Below are 14,454 nucleotides of genomic sequence, written 5' to 3' on the forward strand. Positions count from 1 at the left end.
GCGGACGGCCACAGCCCAACTTTCACCCGCACATGCCTGTGAAAGTTAAGAACCACGTTCATGAGTGAAGGTTCTATATAAACCAGATCGCACACAAGGGTCCATATACACAATTTTATGTTCTTATTTTTAAGAAGCACTATAGTCGCAGTTGGGGTGGGGGGGTAGGGAGGTTACAATCTTTAAAAAAAATCTTAATTTACAGTAATTAAAGACTTCATTTGCTTTCATTTAATTGTTTAAGACACTAGGTAATATAACAAAATAGCTTATACAATGTACAATAAAGTCCATGTCTGGCTTTATGATTTTGAGCAAGACCGTCATTAAATAAAAGTATTTGAACAGATTAGCTGTACAAGGCTTTTTAAAAAGGATCCTTGGTACAAAAATATTATCTGAAGTTTCTAATATGTTGTGGTTACAATATGGTCAGCGATGTTGGGCTGGAAAAAGTGAAAATAGAGACATAACGAACCAAACAAAAAATCAAACAAAGATGCCAGGCTAAAAATAAATAGCACAAGGGGAAAAAAACAAACAAACAGACATTTGTTTTAACTCAAGTATAATTACAAACATAAATACTTGTTCGTTTACGCTGGAGATTATATGAAACATCATACAGACACAGAATAAAGGGACGCTTGCTGGTGAGGGTAAGGTGGGGGTGTAAAAGACGGCCGGAGTTGTCGATTTGAGCAAACTTCTCCCGCCCACACGCTCTGCTCTCCCCGTGCCTCTCACTCCCCCCCCCCCCCCAACCCTGTTCCTCTTCACTCTCCCCTCACCGTGGTTTATTTACAAGCACTGTACAGCTGAGGAATGTCTTGCGCTGTGGCCCAGGGGGTGGGGGGGGGGGCACTTCTGTGGAAAAAAAGCAGGACAGGACACAGCGTGAGGGGTGCAACTCGCAAGCGGCTGTTTGACACCATCATGCCCTGCCAGAGACAGACGCGCTACGCCTACGACAGGCATGCCACGAATGTAGGCCTCCGAACATACGGAACGTCAATTAAGGAGACAGAAATTCCACGTGCGATGTAACCGTTCCATCCGATGCGTTATTAGCATAATGACCACAGATAAACAAAACGTGAATAAACACCAGATAAAACTACAGCTACTTTCAGAGTCTTTGGGGGGCGCTGGAGTCAAACTCCAAACTTTGAGGGGTGTAGGGCATGCTGGTGTTTGTTTCAGCTGCAACCTCAGCAGAGGTGGAAAGTTCAGGTCCAGAAAACACAAATCCAGACCAAGGTTTTGTTTCAACCAACCAGTTGAGTATAAAGAGTCACAGTCACAGAGTACTCAGCTGGTTGGTTGAAACAAAATCCTGGTCTGGATTTGTACTTTCTTTACCTGAATTTTCCACCTCCGCACCCCAGAGCCTTGTTCACTTAAATGAGAATCTAGCCACCCCTGTGGCAGGCGGCGAGGATGCAGGGCCGCACCATCGCTCAGGGGTGTCCTTGGTGTCCACCGGGTGCAACAGGCTGTCGTGGGGTCCTTCCGTCTGGCTGCCATCGTCCTCCTCTGCAGGGAAGGGCTCGCTCTCCGCGCCGTATTCATAGAAGTAGTCTGACGCTTCCGCTAGTGACTCATGCTCCTCTTTTCCTGGAAAGTCACATGACAGTGAAAAATACGCTGACAGATATATGCTAAAAATCACGGTACATCAAATGACCGCATTATTATTGCCAGTGTTGGGGAAGTTACTCACAAACGTAATCCAGTACAGAGAGAGGTGGAAGGTTCAAGTCCAGAAAGTACAAATCCAGATGAGTACTCTGCAGCTGTGACTCTTTATACTCAAATGGTTGGTTGAACCTAAACCTTGGTCTGGATCTGTACTTTCTGGACCTGAACTTTCCATATCTGTAATGGATTAGCAACTTCCCCAACACTGGTTATTGCTTGTTATCATTGCAGTCCATCTAACACATATAACAAATTGTTAGGATAATTTTACCAGTCTTGCCTGTAGGGGTCACAATAGCCCAAGAAAGCAGAGCCGGGCCCAGCACAGATGCCTACAGAGCCTGAAATCTATCACTGGGGGGGTTAGTCACTTACTCATCTCTAACCTCCAGCATAACAGCAACCTTGGTTTAGTGTGTGTGTAAACAATAGCAGCACAGTTGTCAGTCGAAGAATTCCCCGGGATGTGGTATTTCACGGCGATTGTATATCTGCTTCGTTACGGACTTGGCTGCGCACTGCGCTGCACTGCGCTGCACTGCGCCCCTGCTGCCGACAGCTGTAACGGCTTTTTGAATCTAATGGCTCCCCCGCAGTGCACATTCTCGCCCCCTGCGAACTGCAGGATGGGAACAAGTTGACACAGGCAGAGCCACATGAAAGATGCTTTGGCGTGGCTGCAGTACCCCCCCCCCCCACACACACACACACACACACACACCACAGGTTTGTAATTATATCTTCGTGGGGACTCCCCATTCATTTCTATGGGGAAAACTTTAATCCCATCATGACGGCCTTAACCCCTACCCAGCCCTAAACTTAACCATAAGTAACCAAACAAAATATAAGTCTTTTGGCATTTTTAGTTTTTTGCTTGTAGTCACAGTTTTTTACAAAAAAAATTACAAAATCTTTCCCCACAACATCAAAATAACATGTTTTTATTACACTGTGGGGGCATTTGGTACCACAATGTACCCCCCCACCCACACACACACACACACACACACACACACCATGTGTGTCTCCCTTTCCAGAATAAACAGGGTTCTATCCTTTGGAATACCAGCACCTCAGAATGAACTCTTCAAAATCTACATGCCCTGTGGCAGAACCATTTTACTACTGTATGGTAAAAATTCAGAAATCTCACAACAACTCTGAATGGCAATTAAAAATCTGGAGTCAAACGTTCTAGATGTTCAGTCAAATGTCCTGCCGGACGACTCAGAGCCAAGATGAGAGCGTGAGCCTTTAAATGGGGCTCTGGTGATATGCACAAGCACGCAGTAGTGATTACTCAGCTGGACCCCAGCCCTCAGTTTATCAGGGGCTCTGCTCTTCACTGTCCCAAGCCGGTGGGGGGGCAAGTCCAAACAGCCCTGTGTGGAAGCCCAGGCCTGGGCAGGAGGGGCTGTTTCAGCCTCGCCCCCCGTTTGGTTAGCATGCTATGGGGAGGGGACACTGACACTCGCGACAACATGTCCAAGAGCTATAAATATTCTCACATAGATTGACGTGACTTCCAGCCTTCCATTTCAGTGTAAATGGCCCACAAAGCTGTTAATATGCAACTAATATTGTTCCAGTTCTGTGCGCACCCAGACAAATCCACGTTCTTTGGGTTATATGCATGAGCAATGCAACTGGTCCCACTAGCTGGGTGTGTCAGCTCCCCAGCAGCTAAGATGATCTAGGGTGACACTGATGGGACAATGTAGTGCCAGGGATGGTATGAGGTCACTGTAATGTGTACTATGATGTTACTGTAAGCTGCAGTATGAGGTCACTAAGATGTACTCTGACATCACTGTAAGGTATACTATGAGGTCACTGTAAGATGCACTCTGACATCACTGTAAGGTATACTATGACGTCACTGTAAGATGCACTCTGAGATCACAGTAAAATGTGCTACTGACTCTTTTCCACTCCCATCAAGAACCAAGCTTTACCACAGTCATACCGCGAAGAGATAGTTTCTCATTGCAGATAAGTACCCAAGCTGTGTCCGTGCTGATGTGACCCTGCTTACTAGTAGTGCTGAAAGCATGACTTAAACGAGTTGACTGCATCTCCATCATCTGATTAGTCAAAACGCATGCAGACAAGGAAGAAACAGTGTTATTCATTATTAGTAGTATCATATAGTGCAATGTATTGATACATTCCCGATGCCTCTGAACTTGACAATTTCGAACCGCCTACTTGAAAAAATTCATTGCGAATTGATTTGTAATGCAAATGTATGCAAGCTAATGGTAATTCCACTAGTATTCAATGCTAACATAACATAAATCTCACAGACATGCCAACATAAATGAGTAAATAGTAAATCATAATGTACACAGTAAACAAGCATCTTTTCAGTTTTACGTCGCTGCTGCTCTTCAAACCCAGCCACCCATTGTGGAGTGGAAAATCAAAGTGCACTGGAACCGGGCCGAAACTAGTGTCTCTTCATGATACGGGTCGGATATGGCCTGGTTCCTGTATGCCAATGGAAAAGCTGTGCTATGAGATACCTGTGAAGTGTATATGAGGTCACTATAAAGTCTATTATGAGGTCACTGTTAGGTATTTCCCACTGAACTTAAGGAACCCAATTCCTCGTTCCAAATTCCTGGGCCATCCCTAACCATCGTGTGTCGCTTTTCCACTGCACAACAGGAACTGTGATCTCTAAATAAGCATGGGGGATGCAAAAGGCTTGCGGGCTAAACATCACATGTATTTCACAGGAAACTACGCTGCCACTCCAAAACAATGCAGGATGAACAGGTTGTTCCTTTAGTTACTAGGGGGATTGATTGTGTGGTCTTCATTTTTACAGCCCACAGCATCTTCATACTTCATTATTAAATCTGGTCAGCAGATCAACCTTTTGTTTTCCACAGAATAAAAAAACAATGTAGCAATATTTCCTCTAATAACTGCTGGCAAGTGTTACCATCAGCACGGTGATACAAGGTAGAAGTATGTTGATTATTGATTGGATTTTCCAATGCAGAAATATGGAGATAAAATAGGTATTCATTTATGCATTTATAACCAATCAGCAAAAATGATCACTATTAGCTCCACCCAGTAGTTCTTGGTCGAGTGAAAAGCACCTACTCTGGAGTAGGGACTAAAAAAAGGTTCAAGAATGACCTCCAAAGAATTATAATTGAGTTCCTGCAGCAGGAACATGACAGAACTGAAAATGGTTCTGGTTGGCGAAAAAGGTTCCTGCTGTGGGAAAATGCCTTATGAGGTTACAGTAAGGTGTACTGTGAGGTCACTGTGAGGTGTACTGTACCTGTCTGTGTGGCCTCAGGTTCCTGCACTTGCATCGGCCTTGTCACTGGCTGCCGTTCCTCTGCAGCTGGCTCTACTGCACACAGAACACAGAGTGTGAGCATTCAGTGAATATGCAGGAGAGAATAGACAGTAAGACCTATCATTACACACAGGAGCCAGGACAGCGTGTGAGATCCTTCCGTACAACTACCAGACACTTAAACAGTAAAGCCAGTGACCTGGCCAGAGTCCCATCCAGAAGTGAGTCTCTTCCACAGATAAGCTACCTGTCCTCACCAGAGCACCAAAAAATAATCATGTCTGGTCAGCTTTTAGCTTATTATTATTATTATTTAGTTTACTTCATGCACTGTCAGCAGTGTTGGGCATTTCAGGTCCAGAAGTTACAGATCCAGAACGCGAATTTGTTTCTACCAACCAGTTGAGCATAAAGAGTCACAGTCACAGAGTGCTCAACTGGTTGGTAGAAACAAAATCTTGGTCTGGATTTCTAACTTCTGCACCTGAAATGTCCCAACACTGAAAGTCAGTGGTTTGATCCCTGTTCTCATGCAGATGTTTGATGGGGTAAAGGGAGCAAACGGCAAGTTTCAGGGGCCTGTTTATGCTGCTGAGCTGCTGGCATTTTACCAGCGGAGGAAAGTCAACAGAGACACAGAAACAGGAACAAACAGGCGAGACCCACTGACCGTTATTAATGTAACTTCCCAAGCCCCCGAAAACCAAACATTTGTACACACGATTCCCCGTTCTGGAAAGAGGTTATTTTTTTGGGCCCTTGGACTTCAGAGGAATGTGTCAGGCTTTTCAAAGCACTCTGTCATTTGGGCTGCCCTGTAATACTGCAGTGTTGGGCTCGGGGGGGGGGGGGGGGGGAGTGGGCTGGCCACCTCTCACACCTGAACAGCTGTTTTCACACCAAAGTCCCCCCACAGTCAGCTTTCCAGGAAGCCGGGACATGACCGTGCCCATGGGGGGCTTGCCTGGGCACATTCAGCACTCCCCTAATTGCGAAGTGCAGGCTGGCTGTACCCAGCATGCATTTGGGCTCTTCTAATGCATTTCAACTCCAACAGCGAGCGGCTAAACGCTATAATGTGACAGCCAGCCTTTAAATGTGGGAGAAAAATGAACTGCAAGCTCCGTCTTCCCAAGGATCAGGAGCAGCGACTAAAAGGTGGAAGAGACCTTTAAAAAACAGAAAGACTGTCGGGATCCACTGCTCAGCCGTTGCATAAGTATCCGACACAGAACACTGCGTTTCACATGAGGTCTGCATAACAAACGCGTGTGGCCCTCAAATGCAGACGCTCCTCAAACACAGCACTCGTTTCCAAACAGCTTCACAGCGTCGTCCTAATGCACAACACATTTGATTGTTGTGGAAAACATGATCTTCTCACATGCAACTGTAACTGTTGTTTATAGTCTGGAAGAGTTCGTGACCACGATGTGTCACTGGACTAATAGGAAATTATTTGCTGGGTGAAAACAAAAATGAGGGGAATTATTTGCAAATGTTCCACTGGTTTTTCGTTCTATAACTAAAAATAAATATACATATTCAAATATGTGTGTGTGTGTGTGCGCATATCAAAAACAGAATTTGTTTTGTATTTTTTAAAGAGTAAGATTGCTCATTGACATTTTTCCCACCTCAGGCTTGCAGTTATGCTGCACTGGAAGCGATAAAGCCACCAGTAAAAGCATGGCTGCACATGGGAGGATAGTCCGTGAGGCCAGTGGCATCATCTGCCAGGTGACAGGACCAGTTCTGGGTGCAGTGTCATAACCAGCTCAGCGAGGATTGTACGCGCAGACATACTCTGGGGGCACTGGGCCAGGGGCATCTGCTGGATGTGGGTCCCGTTGCGGCAGGCGGCCGCCTCCATCTGGCACTGGTTCTGGTAGAGCTGACCATCGGAGCCGCACACTGGGTCGCCATCGTATCCGCAGTCCTGGTAGCAGGTGCAGCGCTCAAAGTGCTCCTCTTCCGGACAGCCAAAGACATTGTTGCACTGGTTCCCCTGTGCAAATCCTGGGCAGGACAAGGGGATCAGAGGATGAGGTGCTCAGCTTCAGTCCGACATTACACCGCCCCCCCCCCCCCCCCCCATGCTGACAACCTTTCAGGGAAGTGAAGAAAGAAGATATTAAGGCTTAGGGCAAAGCTGAAGCTTCCCTTGTTTACACTTGGGTTTGCCTGATCTGTTTGAACAGGCCAGCAGGAAGAATACACTGCTGGGGTGTCCATGGACTGCCGCCCCTCCCCCACACCACATAATTACAGCCCACGAGCTGCAGCTTCTAACGGCAAACCCTGTGAGTAGCCGGCCGTGCATTTCCCACCCATCCCTGCAGGTGGAGGGGGCAGCTGTCAGCTCCGCACGCGGAGAGAAAGACCTACTCCGTGGGATGGAGGGTGGAGAGAGTGGCTGAACCTCCCGGGGGTCATCAGAGCAAAGGAGGCCACAGCTCTCCCTCCGTGCCCCAGGGCCTGGGCATGGCCCCCTTCCACAAACATCGGGCCCCCCGCTTGAGCAGCCAGCTGCCCGGGGGTCACTGCCTCACTGGCAGGCCAGGAAAACACTGCATCAACAAAGCCCTGGCGACGGGAGCAAATGCCGCCGTTTTGTTGTAGCAACATCAGTCCCCCCGCGGACGTGTGTACATCAGCAGAGCACACAAACACAGGCAGGGGGCCGGCAGGCATTCCTGCACAGGCCCGTCCCCCGGCGACCTCCTCGTGTGCGAGCGAGCACCAGGCACGCCGAGGGCTTCAGGCCACAGTCACGGTGGAGTCTAACAGCGGCCGATCCGGCGCCGCGGCGGGCAGTCGGCTTACCTTTCCACTGGTTAGCAGAGCTTTCCACCTCGTTGCAGGTGGTGCCGTCGCACAGCTCGCGGGCCAAGGGGCTGTTCTCGCTCACGTTGTAGAACCGCGTGGCCTCAAACGCTGGGGAGGAACCCAAGCAGACAGCAACGTCAGCCACGCTACACGCACACAAGTTATAAAATGACTAAAGGATGTTTTCTTGGCTAGAAACAGGGGCCTCCCTATTAAAACCTGACATGACCAACCTGGTTCATAATAGTCATAGACCTTGACAGGCATGGGCGCCGTCTTGCCCACAATGTACTCCCTGACGGCCTGGAAACTGACACAGGTCATGCACTGACTGGGGATCTGTGGAAAAGGTCAAAAAGGTGAAGCTTGTCAAGGACGGAGGCTTGAGTTCAACTAGATATGGCACCGATGCGATACCCACTGTCGGTTTCAGGCCGACACTGGCAAAAAGGCTGGATTGGATGGGGGGGGGGGGGGGGGGGGGTACGGGGGAGCGAGAAACCAACATGAGTTTCCATCAGAGAAGCTCTAGCCTGAAAAACTGCAAAAAATGCTTGGAGCCTTAGCGCCACATGCCGTAAACAGAAGTGAGGGTCACATGACGCATGTGCGTGGGAGCGGTCATGCCGGCTGTGTGGGAGCGTAGTTACTGATATGCTTGAGGAAGAAAACAGCCAAACTGCAGAGTATGTAAGGCTAATTTTTTTATTTGGTACTTTACTGATCCCCATGGGGAAATAGTCTTTACACCTCTCCCAACTTGCTCTTTGGGGAGTAACCTGGCCACGAAGGGCAGCCACCCGTAGCGGCACCCAGGGAGCTGGGGGTTAAGGGCCTTGCTCAAGGACCCGCAGACGTGCTGAGGCTGAGTTCGAACTGACAACCTTCTGATTACAGTCACACAAGCTTAGCCCACTGAGGCACATGCTGCTAATGCCGATTTTTAAGTCTGAACACAGTAAAATTTATACAAACCAAATGTCTACAGACGTGTATAATTTCTAAAGTTGAGTCAATTGCTACTTAAAAGTTGTATCTGTGCTGCGATATGTTGTATTGCAGACTTCGTATTTTGTACTGCAGACTTATGTGTACTTTTTGACTTGAAATAGTTGGTTGTGGTAAACCGTGATATTTTTATAACTGATTTCTTTATTGTATTGCACGATTTGCATTTTAAGAAATATTTCTGCCAATTTTGGTGAAATTAAAAAGAATCATGTTGGTTTTGGATTTCGTCCTTTAGCCTACTGGCGTAGCTTTTATTTGAGCAACATCACCATTATATTTTTCCTGTTCTTAGTAAACTCAAACAATGCTGCTACAGCACTAAATGCAGGTAGTTTGCCGTGTTAATTGAAATGTATTGATACAAATGTCTCATTTAATGCTTAGTAGCTCATGAAAGGGAAAAAATATCAGATTGCTATCAGTATTGAGAGATACTCAATTTATATAAGCTCATTGGAGTTTTAATTACACAAAAATGATCTGAGGGCAGAAAGAAAACTGATTGGTTCAGAGAGATAACCAATCAGATTGTAGAGGAGGTGGGTCCAAGCAACTATGGGAGGCAGGACCAACCAATCAGATGTTTTTTCATTCTGCTCTCAGAATATTTTTGTGCAAATAATACTCCCACAAGCTTTTTATATCGTGTCAGGATTGGAGCAGAAAAAATTTATATTGTGCCATCTCTAGTTTCAACATTGGTAGTGACCAAATCAGCCCCGAACCCCTTGCCCCCCTAAAGAGACACAGTCCTCCAACAATATTGGTCAGGACATGTCCCTACCATCCATACCTAATTCTGAGCCCTTGAGGAATGTTTAGTGTCACTCAGAATGAACGTCTGATGCCAGCAGCATATTTCGGCTGACAGTTCTTGCAATTCTAACCATCATAGTCAGTCTTAAGGTTGGGCTTTTTGATTGGACATCACTCAGTTATTCTCCTTCAGAGAGGCTGGGCCAGCTCTCAGGCAGGGGTGTCAAAAACACAACCCGAAGGAGGGCAAAAAGGAGCTTCTCCTCCAGGCTCCAGCAGTGAAGTCATCCTTCAATTTGCTGGGCTTACCTCGTCGAAGTAGAAGAGAACCTTCCTTCCGTCCACCTCGTACCTTTTCAGGCCGACCCGTTTGTCCATCAACAGCTGAGAGGGCAGCGTGGGGGGGGGGGAGAGGTGACACAGCAATGAGTGACGACCCGAAAACATGTGCCAAAATCTGTCACTGCTGCGCACGGCAAGTGTTACAGCAATCCAGCATTCATGTACATGCATCTGAGGGAAAGAGAACGAACAGGTTTATTCTTGCCTATGAGCATTTCTGTGAATGTTCATTTAAGGAGGGGGCTAAAGAGATGCGTTCTTCCGCCACTTCACCAGAACCAATTTTACCGCCATTCATGTCCCACCACAATGACTCCCCCCCCCGAGCTCATCAGTGCCACAGGAAGATAGTTTGACGAGTGTTAATAATACTGTTAGTCACATATTTAAATACGGTGGGTTTTCGCCTCCATGTAATGTACCCTGACTTTTGTTTCATTCCAGAACTTGTATCGCCAGGGTAACCAAACACAGGAATAGAGGAGGCAGACCGGAGGGGGAGGGGCTGCCGCGCCATCGGTCAAGGCGGTGTCCTCAAAATTAACAAGGCGCGATGGAATAAGCGGCACTGCGTCTCGTAAAGCAGGGAATGCGAGCAGCCAGGGGCAGTAAAAGGGGCGAGCAGAGTGCGGCGCGAGGTGAGCTTGTTAGCATTCACGCCGCGGGCCGGGACCGGCGTGGCGGAGGCCCAGATGGTCAGGAGCCGGTTTCTGTGTCCCCCCCCCCGCCCCTCACAGGAAGAAGGCTTTATGAATGGGCGGGGCCAGGACTGTCGGCGCCCATAACTCTGGCCGGTAATGAGCAGCTAGCAGTTGACAAGAAACCAGGGAGGCGACCTAAGCTAACCTCCTGCCCCTGTCAGCGGACGTGACTCCACTCCCCCGCGGCAGCAGGAGGGCCAGGGGAGGGCCACCCCACCTCGACTAGGCTTTCCCCGGCCCTGGCTGCCATTGCTGCCTGCCTGGGGTATCACTGGTCCACAGAGGCTCTGTGCATCCCTACCCCAGTACACTGGAGCAAGTGGCCTGGCTCCTACGGCTCTCTATAAATACAGCAATGAATGGGGCCTTGAATAATGTTTACTGCCACTAGTGCTGGGTTTCAGGCCGGCACACACGCACACAAACTTGTAGTTATACCTTTGTGGGGATCATCCATTGATTTCTATGGGGAAAACCCTAACCCCAACATGACGACCTTAACCCCTACTCAACCCTAACCCTAAGTAACCAAATATGAGACTTTTGGCATGTTTAGTGTTTTGAATACATTCACAGATCTCTGTGGGGACCTGATAAATGGTCGCCACAATGTCAGAATAACAGGTTTTCATTACATTGTGGGGAACACACACACACACACACACACACACACACACACACACACACACACACACACACAGAAGATCCATAGCAGTCTAACTACCCACTCGGCTCCAAATCTGATTACGGATTACAGATATACAGAGATCCAAACAGCCTATTACAGATTTTCTCCCCCTAGAGTTCAGGTACGGAGACAGGCTTCTTCTCCTCCGACACCCAACCAGCCCCGGCTCCCGCGCCCCCAGGGGCAGTGGTGTAGATCGCCCCCAGCATCTGTCGCATGCAGTAGTGGGGATAAAAACAACTACGAAAAGAGGAAGTGTGTGTGTGTGTGGGGGGGGGGCAGAGAGAATCGTCGAGCCGGAAAGCAGAAGGCGGACACATTCCACGACAGGCCGCCTCCGTGCAAATCACCTCCAGATGACTGTGTGATGTGTCTGTCTGTCTGGGGGGATGCGGCCGAGATGAGGGGTGGGGGGGGGGCACCGCCTTCCCAAACACGCTCCCTGGGGTGTCCCGCTCAGAGCCCCGCTGTGGTTTTCACATCACCTCAGGCGCCCAAAAAAAGAAAGCTTCTAGCTGAAGGTGTGTGAACAAGATTGTACATCACCACTGGGGGGCGCCGGTCCCTCTACTGCAGCTCCAGTAGAAACGGCAGTGGGGCACTGGGAGACGTTGCTTCTAACCCACCCCCTGAATCTCACTGCGGCATGTCGCTAACATACATCGCCACTGGGGGGCGCCGGTACGCTGGCATCATGGCTGATTACCTTCTCTAAGCTCTCCACGTTGGCACGGAAGCCAGACAGAAGCGGCACCTCTAACACGGCCATGTTGGAGGAGCCGGAGTGAAGCCACCTGGGGAGACAAAGACAAAACAAGCGGAGGGAACATTTTCCCAAGTCGTCATGCAGCAAAACCCTCAAACAAAAGGTAAACGGATAAAGTCCCATGAAAAGGGCACGTGTCACACATGCTAATTGAGGTTCTTCTTCACACAGCTGCGGTTATTTACAGGCCCGGCAGCACGCTGGTGTCAGATGCTGCCTCTGTTTACACGAACCAGTGAAAAAATGTGTCGTGTATCATTTTTCTGTGGTTCTGCAGGGTTCGTCAGTATTTTTAGCCGGCGGGAGGACAGGCTGAGATGTTGGGACACAGAAATAACCTCTCCAACTCGCTCTCCCTCCTATGATTTTTAATTTAGCTGCATTATAAGCTGTTACAAGACCAATTATGTTCATTACGGCTGAGCGTTTCATCCCCCTGTCAACACGCCCCTCCCCTCCCCTCCCCTCCCCGCCTGTCATTACCGCATGCCGCGCTCATCTGGCTTCCAAACCTTCCGCTCAGCGCTTTGATCTCGGAGCTCAAGTCGATCCGTTAGCAGAATGCGGCCAGATTAGCCTGTCTGAGATAAGCCCCACCCACCTACACACCTGGCACACACTTCCAGCATGACTCGGTAGTCGAGGTGGTCCTGATGGGCGCCGGGGTCCTCGTCGTCGGCGGGCGCCCGGCGCCTGCGGCTCAGCTCGGAAAGGTTCTCGACGCGGGAGCGGGTGCGAGAGCGGGAGGCCGCAGGCTGGTGGCACTCTGCTCTCGGTTCCTTCAGGGCTACCGTCAGCTGGAAGGCAGGTTTGACCACAGGGTCGGGAACGCTGTAGGACACGTCAATCTGCGGGGAGAGGAGAACCGAAACAGAGTTCATATAAACCTTGGTTGTCCTTTCCCCTAAACACACACATACACACATGCACAAGCATGCATACATACACACACACACATACACACAGGTGTGTGTGTCTAGAAGCAGTGGGCCTCAGGGTGGGGGGTTAGGAGCAGGGGGGCAGCAGAAAAGCAGACAGACAGGCAGGCTGACAGACAAGGAGACAGACAGACAGGGAGAGAAGCAGACAGGCAGACAGACAGGCTGACAGACAAGGAGACAGACAGGGAGAGAAGCAGACAGACAGGCTGACAGACAGACAGGCTGACATACAGGCTGACATACAGGCTGTCTGTCTCCTTGTCTGTCAGCCTGACAGACAGACAGACAGACAGGGAGAGAAGCAGACAGACAGACAGGCTGACAGACAAACAGACAGGCTGACAGACAAGGAAACAGACAGACAGACAGACAGGGAGAGAAGCAGACAGACAGAGGCAAGATGCTGATCCAGGCAAATCCCAGGGTTTACTCCTGCCCGCTGTTAGTTTGTCTTTAATACTAAGCTATATCTCTATCCCCATTCCACCCACTGTTTTTGGGTGCGGGGGGGGGGGGGGGTGAGGGGTCAAACCTCTTCTTTACAAAACCCACCCTACTTCTCAGGTTTCATTCATTTGTTTTCTCGACGTGCTTAATCATTCATATTCCACATGCACACAGTGACACTCAAGGTCAGAAACGCTTCTCAGGAAACATTTTCAAACGATCAGGAAGAATCTAGAAAACTTGCCTAGAGAATTTAAGCCACGAAACACATAATGCTCATTATAATAGTTTCCTTTGTTTACAGGGGTAAAGTTTTACAGCTAGTGTTCAGAAAATCCAGATGACATTTAATTCTGGGTCGGGGGTTGGAGGATCATTCAGCCCGCAGTGGTTTTTGTACCCTGGCTTGAAAGAATCTTTTGTTTTTAGTGACAGGGGAAAGGTACAGGGGAAATAATATGGCGTCCTGTCCTTGGGGGGGGGGGGGGGTTGCCCTAATTGTAAATGACTGAATCGCATTCAATAATTGCTTAAGTTTTTCCAGACCACTGTAGTTTACAATTACTTGTGTACAAGTTGAAGGCAGCAGCAATATTCGCACCCCCCCCACCCCCCCACCCCCCCGCCCCAAGGCTGAGCGCGAGCGTGCTCACTGGCTGACGGCGTCGTTACCTGCAAGAGGCAGCAGCCCTCTCCCTTGGCACTGACGAAGAGCCCCGTGGGGATGCTGGGAATCTGTGGGGGGGGGGGGGGTATTTAGGGTGGGGGAGCTCATTTCTGTTGCAGGTCTGTACATAGATGTTCATACCTTGGCCATATCCCAGCACAACCGCATTACACTCGAACAAACCGACTCGGCGAACGGAGAGGCAGAGAAGGTGCAGGGGGGGGGGGCTCTTACCGGGGAACTCGCTCTGCCTGACTGACAGGAGGCGCTAAAGGGGGGC

At 49.2% G+C, this 14,454-nt stretch overlaps 1 protein-coding gene across 1 annotated transcript in view; it reads right to left on the reverse strand.

Annotated features, from left to right (window-relative positions):
• Positions 1-100: 100 nt before the first annotated feature.
• cpamd8 (C3 and PZP like alpha-2-macroglobulin domain containing 8) overlaps positions 101-14,454 on the reverse strand; it is a 48,211-nt gene continuing 33,857 nt past the window's right edge. The window contains exons 34-43 of the mRNA XM_072699924.1: positions 14,180-14,242; positions 12,729-12,967; positions 12,060-12,147; positions 9,932-10,006; positions 8,089-8,194; positions 7,853-7,963; positions 6,833-7,045; positions 5,006-5,080; positions 1,455-1,617; positions 101-867 (exon numbers count right to left, since the gene is read on the reverse strand). Coding sequence (XP_072556025.1) covers position 867; positions 1,455-1,617; positions 5,006-5,080; positions 6,833-7,045; positions 7,853-7,963; positions 8,089-8,194; positions 9,932-10,006; positions 12,060-12,147; positions 12,729-12,967; positions 14,180-14,242 — 1,134 coding nt within the window. The 3' untranslated portion in view covers positions 101-866. The remainder of the gene's footprint in view (positions 868-1,454; positions 1,618-5,005; positions 5,081-6,832; positions 7,046-7,852; positions 7,964-8,088; positions 8,195-9,931; positions 10,007-12,059; positions 12,148-12,728; positions 12,968-14,179; positions 14,243-14,454) is intronic.

The sequence above is a fragment of the Paramormyrops kingsleyae genome, chromosome 15, assembly GCF_048594095.1.
Source record: "Paramormyrops kingsleyae isolate MSU_618 chromosome 15, PKINGS_0.4, whole genome shotgun sequence".
Taxonomy (NCBI): domain Eukaryota; kingdom Metazoa; phylum Chordata; class Actinopteri; order Osteoglossiformes; family Mormyridae; genus Paramormyrops; species Paramormyrops kingsleyae.